Source organism: Canis lupus, chromosome 20 (genome assembly GCF_011100685.1).
Source record: "Canis lupus familiaris isolate Mischka breed German Shepherd chromosome 20, alternate assembly UU_Cfam_GSD_1.0, whole genome shotgun sequence".
Lineage (NCBI taxonomy): Eukaryota > Metazoa > Chordata > Mammalia > Carnivora > Canidae > Canis > Canis lupus.
Window position 1 is genome coordinate 50,397,791 of NC_049241.1, and position 12,411 is coordinate 50,410,201.

Genomic DNA, 12,411 nt, shown 5'->3' on the forward strand with positions numbered 1-12,411 from the left:
GTATGAAAATTCCTCAAAAAATTAAAGTAGGGCAGCCCCAGTGGCCCAGTGGTTTAGTGCCACCTTCAGCCCAGGGCATGATCCTGGAGACCTGGGATCCCATGCCAGGCTCCCTGCATGGAGCCTGCTTCTCCCTCTGCTTGTGTCTCTGCCTCTCTCTCTCTCTCTCTTTCTCTGTGTGTGTGTCTCATGAATAAATAAATAAAATCTTAAAAAAATTAAGCATAGAATTATCAGACGATCCAGCAATCTCATTTCTATATATACACCTAAAAGAAATGAACACAGGGACTTGAAGAGATACGTACACCGTGTTTATGCATCATCATTCACAACAGATGAAAGGTGGAAGCAATCGAAGTGTCCATCAATAGGGGAATGGATAAATAAAGTGTGGTGTATCTGTACAATAGAATAGGATTCAGCCTTAAAAAGGAAGGAAATTCTGACCCATGCTACAACCTGGAGGACATTATGCTCAGTGAACTAAGCCAATCACAAAAGGACAAACACTGTAGGATTCCACTTATATGAAATCCCTAGAGGAGTGACGTCCACAGGGACAGGTAGGAGGATGGCGCGTTTCAGGCGATGGGTGGTGATGAGGGTCACCTAACAATATGAATGTACTTAATGCCACTGAACTGGACTCTTAAAAATGGTTAAGATGATAAGTTTATGTTATGCGTCTTTTGCCACAAAAGAACACATCCGGGATGTGGATCTCACCTTCTCCATGGCTAAGCTCCATTCTGTGGAATAGTCATCTGGGTCACTGTAACCTCTGTAATTCTTCCTTAGGGTCACGAAGATGTGCTCCAAGGCCACTTCTTGAACCTCAAAGATGACACAGGAAGTGAAAGGCACATAAAACAGCAAGGTGCCCCACTTGGTGAGGTTTCTTGGGGACAGAGCAGGGAGGTCAAGCTTCCCTTCTGTTTTTGTTCCTTGTTTTAAGATGTTCTTTATTTATTTGAGAGAGAGAGAGCATGAGTGGAGGGAGGGACAGAGGGAGAGGGAGAAGCAGACCCCCACTCGCTGAGTGGGCAGCTGGATGCGGGGCTCGATCCCAAGACCCTGAGATCATGACCTGAGCCAAAGTCAGGCATTCAACTTATTGAGCCACCCAGGTGCCCACCCTCCTGCTTTCTTTGGCTTCCTTCACAGTCCACCACCCTCCCTCAGCTACAGGTCTGCACTGGAGGAGGACAATGCTGGCTGCCATCACCCCCGAGAGAGGGACATGGGGAAGAGCGTGGGTCTCGAGCTGAGTGCATCTGGTTGTACCCATCACAAACTTGAATCATCTGCTCTTTTGAATCGCCCACATGCCTGCTACACCCCCAATTTGGCTGGAACTCGATTAAAGACTTGAATATCATCTTTAGCAACTGAATCAGGCTCAGCACAAAAGGGGCAAATTTAATTTTCTATTTTTTAAATCAAGGTCTAAATTAAAAAAGGTTTTTTTTGGATGAGGTGAAACAGTCACGTGGTTCGAAATTCACAAAGCACAGAAGGGTAGACCATGAAAAGTCTCCCTCCTACCTTTTTCTCCCAGCCAGAAAGGTCCTCCCACTCCGCCACGGTGACTGTTACTGTTTCCTGTGTCCCAAAAGAGATATTCGATGTATGTCAAAGCAAAGCATATTCGCATCATCCTTCTCCTTGCTTTATACTATTCTCATTGTTCTGCATCTGGCTGTTCTTAGCAAGAGTAGCGATTGCTCCTGGGGCTCTGCTCACATCCCGTGAGCGTTTGTCATTTCTGTGCACGCTGGCCTGGCTTCCCGCTGCCAGCCACGGAGGGCTCTCTGTGGCATCTCAGCCCACATGTGCCCTGCGAGCAGCCCTCAGGCCATACTGATGGGAGGTAGATCAATATTGCAGCTCCCTCACCCGCTTCCCCTTGGGAAAATAGACACACATTCGAAACTGCTCCCAAATCTCCCCAAGCAGGACAGAGCCCAGCTGCCTGCAGGGTCACCCCTTATGGGCTGCATTCCTCTCCCTGCCTCGCTTTGCCTCTTGGGATCACCTCTCAAATAAACCATGAGCCTTCAGAGCCTTGTCTCAGGGTCTGCCTCCGGGGGTGCGGGGGACACAACTGAAGAGAACACTGTGTCCTGGAGAATGCACCATCTCCTGCATGGGGAGCCTTCTCTTTCCTTCTTTCCACCTGCATTGGACTTTCTTTTTTTTCTTTTTTTAAGATTTTATTTATTTATTCATAGAGATGCAGAGAGAGAGAGAGAGAGAGAGAGTAGCAGAGACACAGGCAGAGGGAGAAGCAGGCTCCACTCAGAGAGCCCGACGTGGGACTCGATCCAGGGTCTCCAGGATCACGCCCTGGGCTGCAGGCGGCGCTAAACCGCTTCGCCACCGGGACTGCCCGCATTGGACTTTCTTATATGCATTATTTTAAATTAACCTCCCTCCTACTGATGGCAATCTTTTTTTTTTTTTTTTTTAGATTTTATTTATTTATTCATGAGGCACACAGAGAGAGGTGGAGACACAGGGAGAGGGAGAAGCAGGCTCCCCACAGGGAGGCCGATGTGGGATTCGATCCCAGGACCCCAGGATCATGACTTGAGCTAAAGGCAGACGCTCAACCACTGAGCCACCCAGGCAACCCAGCCGGTGGCAATCTTTTGCACACCCTGGTGTATACCTCCTCTTCGGCACCTGAGCAAGCAAATCCTTGGATGATTCCTAGAGATGGGAAAGCTGGGTCCAAGTATCCGTGCTTTGTCATTTGGATGGATTTTGCAAAATAGCCCTCTGTGTCTAACACATTTCAAAACCGCAACAGCTTTTACAGCTTTTTCCATTACTTCTTAACACCTTACCACCAGAGGCAAGAGAGACGGTGAAGGAAATTAACTCGGCCAGTCTCTTGAGGACTTTGAGGGGATGGCTGAGGTTTTTGGCTCTTCACCCAACTTCTGGAGACCCAGTCTCCAGCCCTGGAGACCCAAAGGCCAGGTATCACTGTGTGGGTGGCTCCTGGGGGGAGGGGGCAGTGCTCCTACTGATTTGACTGATTTCTAAAGTGGAGTGGGAGTAGCAGCACAGTACTTACAATGCAGAACAAGGCAAGGACCACTTGGCAATCGTGATTTCAACAGTGAGCATGTTAACCGTGAATAAGAAACACTGGAAAACACAGAGGGGCTGGAGGGGGCTGGGAACCCGCTCAGCCGCCTCCCTGCAGGGGTGGGGACTGTACCTCCGTTACCTTCCCCCCAAAGCCATATGGCCTTTTCAGTTGAAAAGAACTCAGCCCAGGTGGGGGCAGGGCTTATTTCTTTCACACGTTCTCTTCTTGCCTGTCATCCAGGATGCTGGCACTGAGATATTCTTTTTTTTTTTTTTTAAGATTTTATTTATTCATTCATGAGAGACACAGAGAGAGGGGCAGATATACAGGCAGAGGGAGAGGGAGAAGCAGGCTCCCTGCAGGGAGCCCGATGTGGGACTCGATCCCAGGACCCCAGGATCATGACCTGAGCTAAAGGCAGACACTCAACCACTGAGCCACCCAGGTGCCCCAGGCACTGAGATATTCTTGGAGCGACTGGCTGGAGCTCCAGTTCATGCCCAGTACTTTCTGGGTGCCAGGGAGACCTATTGAGGGGACCTCCAGGTCACCAAAGGCTGTGTGCCCTGGCAACAGGCGCCTGTGGGGAAAGAGGAGGGATGGTGGTGAGGACAGAACAGAGGCAGGAGGAGGGGAGGAGAAACAGGATGAGAATCCTTGCAGATGGGAGGAGAGGTGAGGGGGCTGTAGGGAAGATGCAAGGTGACAGGTCATTGGCTACAGGGTTTGTGTGTGGTGGTGCTTACGTTTGCTGGCTTATGTTTCAGACAAAATTCACAAGTCCAATGGAAAACCATGAGAAAGACAACAAGTAGAGAGAATGTCTTGAACTTTCCCATCAAGGAGAAACTGCTGCTCAGTCTGGGCCTTGGTTTCTGTACACTGTAGGCATGGGACCAGCTCAAGAGGCGTCAGTAAGTTCTGTAGAGCTACTGGAGGCCAGATGGGGGCAAAGTAGGTCAGCTCCTGGCTCTCCTTCTGTTTTTTATTATGATTATTAAAATCTGATTGCTCATCAAGACTTGGAGTTGCCAGACCGGCCCATGGCTGGGCTTATCTAGTCCTCATACGGAAAGGTGAGAAAACGTGGTGAACACACACCCGGGGACCCCAGAGCCCACAAGGACAAATATTGGGACAGAGCTTAGCAGTTGTGGGAGTCCAGACAAGTGAGTTATGTAGCAGATTGTGAGGATTAATATTAATATTACTACTCTCCCCAGCTCTGGGTGACCAACGTGGCTGGAGGCAGATATCCAGGCGTCCATATAGCCTACAGTTTCCATCTTCAGAATCTATGCCTAATCTGCTCATTTCTCCCACCCTGTCCACAACCTCACACAGCACAGCCCAGCACCCACTGTCTCCCACCTGGACCAGCACAATCCCTGCACCCTAGTCTCAGTCCCATCCAGGTCACTCACACTCTGTTCCTTCAATGGCCACCAGAGGGCGCCCATGAACACCCGAGTCAGGGCACATCTCTCCTCTGCTCAGACTCCTCCGTGGCTCCCAACACCATAAAAAACGATTTTGCTTTTCTGAGGAGGTCTCAGAGGCTTTGGAGGGACAGATGAGAAGGGTAGAATCAATTGGATTTGCTAATGGGTTGCACGCAGGGTGTGATTGGATTTTCTTTGATTCCTCCAAGCTAAACTATGAATAAAATAGCGTCCACGTCCTATTGAAAATGAAATATTTAGGTACAGGATCTGTCGAATAAATATTTGTTGAGTGGAGTAATTAAGAAAGAAAAAGAGATGATAGAACTTTAGGGAGGAATAGGGTGGGGGCAGAGTGCTTTTAACAGTGGAGGTTGTTTAGGGACACCTGGGTGGCTCAGTTGGTTAAGTCACGATCCAGGGCCCTGGGATCAAGCCCTACATTGGGCTCCCTGTTCAGGGGGGAACCTGTTTCTTCCTCTCCCTCTGTCATTCCCCTCACTTGTGCTCTCTGGCTCTATGTCTCTATCAAATAAAATCTTAAAAACAAACAAACAAACAAAAAACAATGGAGGTGTTTATGCTCTGGGAGATGACCATACTAAGGATCTCCTGAAACCCCTGAATTGAAATAACCTGAATTTTGTAGCAACATAGTGAAGGAAAACAAAAAAAGCTGGAGGCAAATTTTACCAAATCAACTCAGATGAGATTCTAAGGGGAATGGGAGTGGGGAAGCTGGGAACTAGCTTCTGGGGAGTTAACCAAGGTATATGTGAGAATGAGCAAGATGTGCAAAATCTGCGACATGCTGTCTGCATGGTCATGCTCAAAACTTTCATACCTCATGTACTTGAACACGTAATTGTGCGTACATGATGATAACCACAGTGTTGTATTAGTAGGATCATATACATGGGCTGAAGGAACAGAGTAGTGTGCCCAGAAAAGACCCAACCACAATGGAAATTGCTGTAAGTAGAAGAGGACAGATCCCTACCTCACACCACACACACATAACAAAACTCCCAAAGCCAAAGAGCTAAAAGTGAGACATCAGACTTAAAATTATGGGAAGAAAACCTTGGAGACTATGATTTGTGGCCTTGGGTGGGAGAGGAGTTCTAACTGGGATGTATATTGTAAAGGAAAAGATGGGTGCAACTCATGCCATCAAATGAGACACCACAAACACTGAAAAATAAGGGATGGTGATGGCAGGGGTTTGTAATATGTGCAAAGAAGGATTCACATGGTGGAGGGGGTGGTATGTGTGCAGATCCAACTTACATACAAGAGAGTGCCTCTGCTTTCTCTGGTTGCTCCATACCACCCAGCGAAGCTGAAGCTGAGCAGCACTGTGATGCAGCCTATTGCCAGGCACAGGTAGCCAACATGAACGAGGTATGCAGAGGACGGCCCAAGGACCCTTGTCAGGACAGCTCCTCTGAATTTGACATCGATCCCAGGCCAATGAGGATCACATTAGACATCTTTAGGACAGAAATCAGAAAGGAAAAAACAGTCTGTTTGCTGTATACAAATAGAACTTTCCTGGGTGGGGGAGGAAGAGAGACAAAGGCAAATAAAATCACCAAAAACATCTAAAAATGTTAATACTTGGAGTTAGTGAGGATGTAGGGAGACACTCTCATATATTGTTGCCAGGCAACAAACTTTTTTTGGAGAGGGATGCCTGGGTGGCTCAGTGGTTGAGTGTCTGCCTCTGGCTCAGGGCATGATCCTGGTTCTAGGGATCGAGTCCCATATCAGGCTTCTGTGAGGAGCCTGCTTCTCCCTCTGCCTATGTCTCTGCCTCTCTCTGTATATCTCTCATGAATAAATAAATAAAATCTAAAAAAATACAAAAAACTTTTTTTGGGGGAAGGGCATGAGGGAGGACACTTTGCAATTTGTATTTAAAATCTTAAAGGTTTTTACAATAAAACCCTTTACCTAGAAATTCCATTTGTAGATATTCAGTCTGATATCTTTTTTTTTCTTTTTTAAGATTTTATTTATTAGTGTCAGAGTGCTCAGGGATGAAACTATCTGAAACAATCAGTAATACAGATTGGGTAGGTAAATAATGGGACAGCCATGCAATGGGACTCTAGACAATTATTTTATTTTATTTTTTTAAGGTTTTATTTATTTATTCATGAGAGACACAGAAAGAGAAAGAGGCAGAGGGAGAAGCAGGCTCCATGCAGGGAGCCTGATGTGGGACTCAGTCCCAGGTCTCCAGGTTCACGCCTGGGCTGAAGGCAGGCGCTAAACCGCTGAGCCACCCAGGGCCCTAGACAGTTATTTTAAATGTTGCTCTAGGATAAAGGTTGGCAATTTTTTGTTGTGTGAAAAGCCCTAGATATTGTGAATTTTGCAGGCCATAAGGCCTCTGTTGAAACAACTTAGCTCTGTCAGTATTGCTCAAAACAGTCATGCTCACTTCATAAACTATTTTATTTACAAATAAGTAATATCTATCATCTATATCTGCCTACCTACCTACCTACCTATCTTTCTATTTACAAGGGTGTAGTTGGCTGACCCTTATTGTAGGAGGAGAATGTATATGATATGGCAGTCATGTTCTTTGGTATTTATACAACTGAGATGAAAACTGATGTTTGCATAAAAACCTGCACGTGGATGTTTCTAGAAGCTTTATTCATAATTGCCAAAGCTTGAAAGGAACCAAGATAGCCTTCAGCAGGTGAATGGACAGACTGTGGTACATTCAGGGGAATATTAGCACTAAAAGGAAATGAGCCATGAAGCCATGAAAAGACATGAAGGAAACTTATATTGCTGAATGAAAGAAGCCAATCTAAAAAGGCTACATGGTGCATGATTCCAAGTATATATCATTCCAGAAAAGGCAAAACTATGGGGACAGTAGAAGGACCAGAGGTCTCCAGGGGTTAGTGGGGCGGTGGGGAAGACAGGTGGAGCACAGAGGATTTTTAGGGCAGTGAAACTATTCCATATGCACTAAAATGGGGGATACATTTTAGTCAAAAGCCATGGAATGTGCAACACCGAGAGTGAGCCCTGATGTAAGCTATGCATTCTGGGTGATGATAATGTCCACGTAAGTTCATCAATTATAGCAAATATACTATTTTGATGGGGATGTTGATGATGGGGGAGGCAGGGCATGTGTGAACAGGGGTATATGTGAAACCTCCGTACCTTCTGCTCAATTTTCTGTGAACCTAGAACTGCTCTAAAAGATGAAGTCTATCCAAAGGGAGGGGAAGATAAATTTTTTAAAAGGGGAAAAGTGGATTGTAAAGCCATAGCCTCCTGTGTTTCACTGCTTTTAAAAGGCATATAGAAAAATCTAGTAGGATATAATAATGATGATGGTATTTATTGAGCAGTGTTCCCCTGATGGGCATATGCCCTTTAAATATACTGTATTTTATTTTATTTTATTTTATTTTATTTTATTTTATTTTATTTTATTTTATTTTATTTTATTTTATTTATTCATGAGAGACACACACACACACACAGAGAGAGGCAGAGACACAGGCAGAGGGAGAAACAGGGTCCATGCATGGGACTAAATCCCGGGTGTCCAGGATTACGCCCTAGGCCGAAGGCAGTGCTAAACCGCTGAGCCACCCGGGCTGCCCTAAATATACTGTATTATTTAATTCCCATGAAAAGGCACAAGACAGGTAACAAGATGAAGAGTGATATGTAATATCCTTCTTTTTCCTGGCAGCCTTTTCTTAATGCCATTCTGTTATCAGAATAACTGCTTCTCTCTTGTTTTAAGGTATATTTTAGGGGTGCCTAGGTGGCTCAGTCGGTTAAGCATCTGCCTTCAACTCCGGTCATGATCTCAGGGTCCTGGGATTGAGTCCTGCGTGGGGCTCCCCACTCAGCAAGGACTCTGCTTCTCCTTCTCCCCTGCCCCTTCCCCATCCCACTCATGCTCCCCACCCCTATTAAATAAATAAAATCTTGGAAAAAAAGATTTTTTTATTTCGAGAGGGGAAGGGGCAGAGGGAGAGGGAGAGAGTCTTTTTAAAGACTCTCTTTATTTATTTATTTATTTGAGAGAGAGAGCAAGCACATATGAGTTGGGGAGGGTCAGAGGGAGAAAGAGAATCCCAAGCCCACTCTTCCCTGAGCCTGTTGCCGAGCTCCATCTCCTGACCCTGAGATCACAACCTGAGCAGAAACCAAGAGTCTGATGCTTAACCGACTTTGCCACCCAGGCACCCCAAAACAATTTTTCTTAACAATGCACATTTTGGGTCACTTCTATAGTAAGAACAGTTTTGGGGTGCCCAGGTAGCTCAGTTAAGCATCTGCCTTCAGCTCGGGTCATGGTCCCAGAGACTCCAAATCAAGCCCCTGCATTGGGTTTCCTGCTCAGCAAGGGAGTCTGCTTCTCCCTCTGCCCCCATCCTGCTCTTGCTCTCTCTCTGAAACAAATAAATTCTTTAAAAAAGAAAAAAAAAAGTGTTTTGAAACATTTACAGGACCAAACCCATAACCTCTGCCTCTTGTCCTTCCCAAACAATTTAATGTTCTGCAGGATTTGGCTTAGAGTCAAGCTCCTCCACCACCAACCCCCTCCCCCCGCCACTCCCCCTCCCCCATCACTCTCAGCTGTGCTTGATTTTCCCAACTCTGGGTCGATACCCAGTGTGTTCCCAATGTGTCCTGCTCCTCGTCAGTCTGCCCTACATCCCTCCTGCTTCCCTAGGGACCACCGATCCGGATGCCAGTGAATTTGGATCAACTTATTTCTGTCTTTGAGGGAGCCGGCTATGGAGGAAGGGCTGCAAAGCCCCAGGGCCTGGGTGGTGACACACTTACAACTATGAAGCCATTGAAGAAAGATAACAGTCTCTTCAGAGAAGAATACAGAGTGTGCATTTCAGCCATGTCGGCCAGACTGGGATGCTCCCCACGTGCCTAAACCTCGGGCTACTGTTTCCCCAGATGGTATAGGTCTGGGGTCGGGGGCACCAAGGCCAACTTGCCCCTCTCTCTCCTGGGTGCCTGATTGCTGGGGCCCCAGAAGCTACCCCTCCTCAACATAAGCCTCTATTACATCACAATCGGATGCCCGAGCAATGCTCCCAGTGCCAGGGTAGCAGGTGCCCTGACCTGTCCTTGCTGGCTCCCCGTCCTCCAAATAGGCTACACCAGGGATGGAGAAAAGTCATGAAGTGCTGTCCCTGGTACTCCCTAGATGCCATCTAGGCCCACTCTCGTGGTTAATGCCCCCACTAGACCGGGAGCCCCAAGTCGGCAGGGTCCCAGGCTGTCCTTTGTGTTCACAAAGCCTGGTACATAGTAGGTGCTTAAGAAACCGATATGGAATGAATGGATGAAGAAGCTCCATGAAGCAGGATCTAGCTACAAGCCACCAGGTCCCCCAAGCGTCTGCCTCTGCATGAGCTCACTTGACTCATCCTCAGCTTTCTCACAAGGCTCAGAGGCCCAGGTAACTAACTGCCCAAGGTGACACAGGAAGCGAGGTCCTGGCTGGGCTTTGAAGCTCCAATGGTGACGAACATGGGGACCTCTGACACTCCTCCACCCTCCCAACTCCAGCCCCACTCCCCACTCCTGCCAAAACCTTTCCTTTCTCCTTCTGAGGCCTGCTCAGCCATAGCAGGTGAAGCAATTTTCCTTGAGCTCATGTGTCATTGATCAGTGGGCCTTGATGAGACATGCATAGCAGGCATTTCAGAGCAAAAATTGTGCACGTATTGAGGACCCCCCCCCCACTTCTGCAGCCCATAGCGTACACTGTCTCCTTGTTCCCACCCCGATCAGGTCCAGGTCCAAGTCCATGCTACCCCGGCCACATGCTCTCTTTATCCAGTCCTGGGCTACAGTGTGTCTGGGACCAGGTCTTGGAGGGCTCCGGGCTCTCAGAATCTTCTGTACCCCGCCCCCCCCCGCCCCGGGCTCAGCTCAAAGAGAGGAAAAACTTCACATTTCAATTAATTTAACAAATGTTTGTCCAATTGTCTGCTTCTTGGAATATGTGGAACTAAAAATGTTCAGGTAGGAATGACCATCTCCTCCCTGGACAGCTAGGAATGTGTCCTTGTGTGACTTTCTCTAAAAGGTCATTTGAGGGCAGCCTGGGTGGCTCAGCGGTTTAGCGCCGCCTTCAGCCCAGGGCGTGATCCTGGAGACCCGGGGATCCAGTCCCACGTCAAGCTCCTTGTATGGAGCCTGATTCTCCCTCTGCCTCTCTCTCTCTCTGTGTGTCTCTATGAATAAATAAATAAAATCTTAAAAAAAAAAAAAAAAAGGTCATTTGACGTAAGGAGCCTAAAGACCCAGGGGCTGAGGGCCTGAAAATGGGGACAGACAGGAGGGTGAGAAAATAGGGATGCAAGGGAGCATGGGAAAATGCAGAAATGCAAAGGAGGGCATGAAAATGTGGGCAAAGGTGGACAGGAAAGTGTTGGCGCGAAGGAGGATGGGAGAGGTGTGTCTCACAGAGGTTCGGGAAAACGAAGGCCAAGGAAGGGCGGGGAGGCTGGGAGGCCCAGAGGTGGCTGTAAAAGAGCAGCCCAGGTGGGGGCCTGAGGACCCTTTGACTGGGGCGGGAGGGACCTCCTCCAAGCCCCGCCCCCGCGGCAGCCCCGCCCCGCCCGGCTTCACTGCAAGGCCCGGGCTCCGGTGTCGGCCTCTAGCGCCCCCTAGACGGCCATCAGCGGAAGCGCGGCGCTACCAGGGCCCGACCGGAGTCCCCCAGCCAGCGGCTGCCAAGGGCGCCTCGGAGCCCAGACCCGCCGCCCTGCCCCCGTCCGTGGGAGGAGACGGAGTGTGCCTGTGACGCACCCTCCAAGTCCCCCTAAGCCACACCTGCTGAGTTGGTGGAAGAAACAGAATGGTGCAGGCATCCGGCGAATCACAAATGTCAGATATTTGGCAAAAAAAACCCAGAAAACTAATGCAATCTATCAGTAATAATTCAGAGGTTCTAGAAAACAGTGAAAAACCTCTCTTGAAGGGAAGCTACAGGGCCATTAGGAAGACATTTAAATATTGTAGAAATAGGGACGCCTGCGTGGCTCAGCGATTGAGCACCAGCCCTCGGCTAAGGGTGTGATCCCTGAGTCCCGCATCCGGCTCCTTGCGTGCAGCCTGCTTCTCCCTCTGCCTGTGTCTCTGCCTCTCAATTTCTCTCTCTCTGTCTCTCATGAATAAATAAATAAAATCTTAAAAAAAATTTTTTTTAATAAATAAATATTGTAGAAATAGAAGAGCTACTCCAGTATTTGCTTAATAGAAGAGCTTAAGGTATGTTAAGATAGTCCTAATTCATTTCTCCCTTGCTTTGTCTCCTTCCTTATACTTTAGGAGATGTGTTTCTTTTTTAAGATTTTATTTGTTTATTTGAGAGAGGCAGAGTGAGAGCACAGGGGGGAGAAGAGGGAAAGGAAGACTCCCCGCTGAGCAGAGAGCACAACCTGGGGCTGGATCCCAGGACCTAGATCATGACCTGAGCCTAAGGCAGATGCTTAAGGGACTGAGCACCCAGGTGCCCCCATGTTTTTTAAAAGCACTGTATCCAAGAAAATCAAGTGTCTTAAATACGCACATGTTCACACATACACACACACAAAATATGTCAATAGCCCATGTTGGCCTATGAGCTATTCTTAAATTCATGCACTTGTCATCAACAACACCAAATAAAGGGCTCAGGAGATAGGTTCACCCGGTTGATTGTTCGTGTAAAATTTGCAGCATTGGTATATTTGTGCATTTAGTTCCTACAAAACCTGGATCCAGCTCTGAAAGGGGACGTTTTATAGTTTAAGTTATTTTAGTAAAAATCATTGTGGGGCAGAGGTGAGAAATCAGAAA

The 12,411-nt window shown here is 47.6% G+C and overlaps 1 protein-coding gene across 1 annotated transcript; it reads right to left on the reverse strand.

Annotated features, from left to right (window-relative positions):
* Positions 1-192: 192 nt before the first annotated feature.
* On the reverse strand, positions 193-9,670 carry TSPAN16 (tetraspanin 16). Its single transcript, XM_038567243.1, is given in 5 exon segments — positions 193-837; positions 1,549-1,605; positions 5,836-6,014; positions 6,017-6,038; positions 9,388-9,670. Coding segments are annotated over 5 exon segments (483 nt in total). The 5' UTR covers positions 9,457-9,670; the 3' UTR covers positions 193-681.
* Positions 9,671-12,411: the final 2,741 nt, after the last annotated feature.